We start from the raw sequence: 4704 nt of genomic DNA, 5'->3' as shown, positions 1-4704 counted from the left end.
AATGTATGTATGATATATATGATTTCAATAGTTGAATTTATCTAACTAATCAGGGAAATCTTCGATTGTAACCCGATAACTTGCGAGAAAAATCAACAAGGCAACAGTTTGAAACTGGTACACGAGAAAAGGCAAAATCAACTATATAAATATAGACGGACTCCATCCGTATACTCTGAAAGTCTCCCCCACGCAACTCGGAGAAAAAACGAGTCAATAGGAAGAAAGGAGCAGGGCACGAAGGCCCAACGATATGGTTCACAGCTTGAACAGCTTCAACCCGCGCGAACGACAGCACTGAGATCGGATTCTACTGAGGGTGCCGGTGGTGGTGCTGCTGCAGGGCTGATTGCAGCGTGCCCGGCAGGACACTCGGTCAGAGTCCAATGGGGAGGGGGTGGTAAAGAGATACGTCTAGACCCTGCAGACCAACGAGATCACTCATGGAATATGAAAGGTGGTGGGGTTGCGTAGGTTGCCTCAGTATCGCAGCATGAGCAGCAGCCGCCGCCGCCGCTGCCATAGCGCGCTTGGTGGCCTGGTGTGCGTACAGGCCTTGGTGTGCCGCGTGCGCCGCTGGCGTTAACAGCAGGTGGTGCGGCGCAGGGTACGGCGAGTATCGGTACGTGGATGCCGACGTCAGGCTCGGAGGGGCGGCGGCGGCGGCAGCAGCGGCCGCAGCCACGGCGGCAGACAGGGCTGCGGAGCCCCCCGCTGCGCCGGCCGCACTGCCACCCGCCCCCACAACCCTCGCCCCGGCCCCACCGCCGCCCCCGGGGCCCCCAGAGAGCAGCAACTCACCATAGGCACCGCGCCCCGCGGCGCGCGTCTTCGCCAGGTTGGCAGGCAGCATCACCTCCTTGGGCTGGGCTTTCTTGCACTCGACCTGAGGGTGAAAGAAAGGCCAAACTTCAGTTACAGCCAAGCGGAATTGGTCATTGTCTTATGTTGACGCGTATGCAGTAACCTGAAGCGCTATATATATACAGAGGCGTTCAAAACATCTTTCTTACCACAGGAGTACCCATAGTAATGTTTAGCTGAGTACAGTATCAACCCCCTGAAACCTATTTTCACGACTATTCCCCGTAAAACGATTGGCAGACGCGCCACTCATGTCTAATTCAAAGGCGCACTCTCCCATTCTATTTGTTGGGCGCTCAACGATGGTCCGGGACGAGGGAGAGGCGGGGAAGCGCCAGCGGTGGTGCAATTTTGATGGGCGGAATGTGAAAATCCTCGGAAGCGAAAGCGAGGTGCCACAGCAGGATGCCGAGCTAACACTGTTAGAAATACCGTACACTATTACGGAATTCTCACAGTTCACACTCTTGTCAAGGCACAGTCCAAACCGTGAAGAATTGTTGATTAGGCAAACCATCCCGGTAATATCCCGTAAAACGAAATATTTTTGTGCAGTGAAAAATTTCTGGGCCGAGCTGGGCAGCCCAAATTATTTTAACCGTGACCATTCTGATATGAATGTAAAAGCTTCTAAAATACTGCTCTTTCTTAGGTTGGGCAGAAACGTTGAATTGATTCAAGCATAGCTTCAGGACCACGTGAACACCTCTATACTCACCATTTTATTGTTGATTTCGTGAAAGTGAATTTCGCACACTTTATCCACGACATCTTCGCACTGGAAGGTTACGAAACCGAACCCTGAAAAGAGAAGAGAAAACCATTTAATGCGTCAATGCAGAAAAGAACTAGAATAGACAGAGTTAGGTAAAAGAGTAGGTGGGCAAAAGGGCAGAGCAAAAATGGTTTTTCTTTCCCAGCCATTGGGTCCATTCACGCGCAGCACATCGGCAATAACTCTCCACAAAAAGGCCTCGCTGGGCTGCAGCATTCATCCTGCTGACAGAAAAGAGAGGAGAGAGAAGGGAAGGGGAAAGAGGGAGGGGGACGATGAAGCTGGTCGCTGAGGTGGACATCGGCCTACGTCAGCAACAGCGCGCGGCAACTGCCGGGCGGCCAAAGCCGCGCGCAGACTTGGAAGAAAAATGAAGCGAAATTGAGCGCACTCCTTTCAGATATTTCAACATTTCATCCATTTTCCTCGCGGGTGGGCCGCCGCAATGCGGGGGTGTGGCTGCCGTCCTCCCTTCCAGCCCCCTCAACCCACTCTCACCACCACCACCGCATCCACGTTAATTCATCCATCACACCGACTCCCCCTCTCCCACTCTCTCGCTCTTTCTGCCACCGCAACAATAATTTTCTTTCTCCTCTCGACCTCAGCGCCCGGCGGGTAGGCAAAACGACGGCAACCCAGTGCAGCGGGTCGGCCTATCCGCTCTCTCGCAGGCGGCGAGCGCTCTCCGCCGCCGCCGCGCCGCCGGTGAGCACGCATACTGCATGAGCGCGTTTCGAAATTTTTATCATCATTTTCGCTCTCTGCACCAGACGGGAACGGCAGCATTGGGACACGTCGGGCCAGGCAGCAGGGTGCGGCGAAAAGAGAAAACCCAGAGCAGAGAGCAGGTGAGCCAGACCGGCAGCGGGCCGGCCACCTCCCCGAGGCGCCATTCTCAACAGCAAGTTAATTTGGCGTGCGACCAGAACACGCTCTGTGGCGACTCGCCCCCCCCCCCCTCTCGCCCCCGGTGCCACGCCCCTCACACCGTCCAATAGAGGTTGACGGAGACAAGCAATACCGACCGAGCTACACCGTGCGGAATATATATCGACAAAATTGCGCGAAGACAGTCCCCCGAACAAGGCTAACCCTCATGGCAGGCTTAACAGTAGGAAAAGTGCCGCCCGTTTTCGAACGGTCACTGTACACGGTAAGTAGCGCAACAAAGCTGCGGCGTCACGCGGAACAACAACGATTAAAAGCGGGAAGAACGCGGCGCGCGGTATATTCCGACACCCGCGCTCGCTCCAGCGCCCACCCGCCCGCAGCGGTAGGTGTTATTTTTCTCGCACCGCCTAGGAGCGTGAGAGGGCCCAAGTGCGTATAACGGCCCCCCGAAGAGGCAAACCGCATTTGCATTTTTATGGGTTTCACTCCTTGCGATTCCGAAAAAAAATGTACACATATATAAAAAAATAAGGGTGGAAGAAAAAAAATAACAGTCCGAAATAACCGTGGTCGACATTAACCCCCGCGCGCTCGCTCACAGCTGAGGGGAAACGGTTTACGCTTACCGCCACTGGGGCCACTTGGTCCACGCCGCGCCAAGGGGTCCAAGGCGCGCCCGGCACCACCACCCACCGCCAGCAGCCGGCCGGGGGCCCAAGCCTCCCCTGCTACAGAGGCAGGCGCTACTCGGGAAGGTAGTTTGCCCTGATTTATGAATTGTACCCTCCCCCATTCATCGCGGCTTGTTTTGAGGCCGGCCCGAGGGGGGAGGAGGGGGGAGGAGGCCACGCGGATTTTCTGTTCATTTAAGAAAGGCCGCCGGGCCAAAAGCAACGGGAGCGTGCGAAAATGAATGCGACGGAATTATGCAAATTACCCTCCGCTACACGTATGCGGTGGAATGTAAAGGAGCGTGCGTAGCCACGGGGGCAGGACCGCGGGGCGGGGGAGAAAGGTAACGACGTCTATTCATAGCAGTGCGCTCTCGGACACGTCCTCCTTTATTTTTCTTTCCAGTCACTTTATTTTCGCCATTTCATATTCTGGCGCGGATCTCCGCGCCAGAAGCAGAAGCAGCAGCAGCAGAGGCGGCGGCGCGACCCGGATTTCGAGCAGGCGCATCGCATTTACGCGGCGATTGTTGCAATGCATCACGGGAATTAGCGCGTAGCATTAAGATGACAAATTGATGAGTCAAGTCTCGCGCGCGCGCAAGCGCGCCAAAGTCTGCAAAGAATTTTAAAGCGCAGTAATGGCCATAAATTGCGCGCCGACTTTTAAAGCGTTATGCGGCTGCGCTCTCCATCCCGGCGGAGGAAGCCCGCTCCAAATCCTCCTCTCTTTTCCGTGACCCCCATTCCCCGTCCCCCGCAACACCGTTAGGGGGACCCTCGCCGACACAGCCGCCGATTGGGCTCACCAGACCACTCAAATTGGGGGAGAAAAGTATTCCCGGCACAACGCACTATGAAGTTGTCCGCATGGACAAGAACTGCCATTTATTCGAGTTGATTGGTGTGTGGCTTTACACGGCTGACCAACGAGACAGTAAATTAATCACCATCACGTCCCACGACACGAGTTGATCTCGTTCAAACGCATTGCCAGTACACGCGGAGGGCAGCGCCGCCGCCACCTTGCCGCTGGTCGCGGCGCACAGCAGCGAACGAACAGGGGGCGGCGGCAAATGAATAGCAAATGTTTCTGTAATTAGAAAACAGTTTTAGGAGTCGTCGCGCGCCGGAGGCCCCCGGCCCCAGCCTCCTTTATGGCGTCCTATAAAAATAAAACATCCCGGTCGGCGGCGCCCGCGCCCCTCCCTTCCCTCCGCGCCCAATAAAACGGCCAGCCACCACTCCGGCTAATGCCCACCCCTCAGGTGTGTGATGAGAACACAATCAGGGTCGCCATGGAAGATCATTTTAATCGCTTCCCGCCTGCTCCCTCCTCGCGCGCGCGCCCCGCCGCATTTCCTCCGCACCTCGCGCTGCGAAGCACAATTTTACTTTTATTTTTAAAAGTATGATTATCCCCGCGCGTGGTCAGGGTCACGGCCGCAAATCCTTTGGAATAACAGCGCAGCAAAAGCAGCGGAGTCGGGGGAAAAAAGA

General features: G+C 55.6%; 1 protein-coding gene across 1 annotated transcript in view; it reads right to left on the bottom strand.

The window, feature by feature from the left end:
* The window catches only part of LOC113210115 (RNA-binding protein Musashi homolog Rbp6), a 74472-nt gene that overhangs the window by 32330 nt on the left and 37438 nt on the right, over positions 1-4704 (bottom strand). The window contains exons 2-3 of the mRNA XM_052269088.1: positions 1583-1665; positions 802-886 (exon numbers count right to left, since the gene is read on the bottom strand). Coding sequence (XP_052125048.1) covers positions 802-886; positions 1583-1665 — 168 coding nt within the window. The remainder of the gene's footprint in view (positions 1-801; positions 887-1582; positions 1666-4704) is intronic.

This window comes from Frankliniella occidentalis, unplaced genomic scaffold, assembly GCF_000697945.3.
Source record: "Frankliniella occidentalis isolate FOCC.00 unplaced genomic scaffold, Focc_3.1 Scaffold82, whole genome shotgun sequence".
NCBI lineage: Eukaryota > Metazoa > Arthropoda > Insecta > Thysanoptera > Thripidae > Frankliniella > Frankliniella occidentalis.
This window is presented reverse-complemented; position numbering and strand designations above follow the sequence as displayed.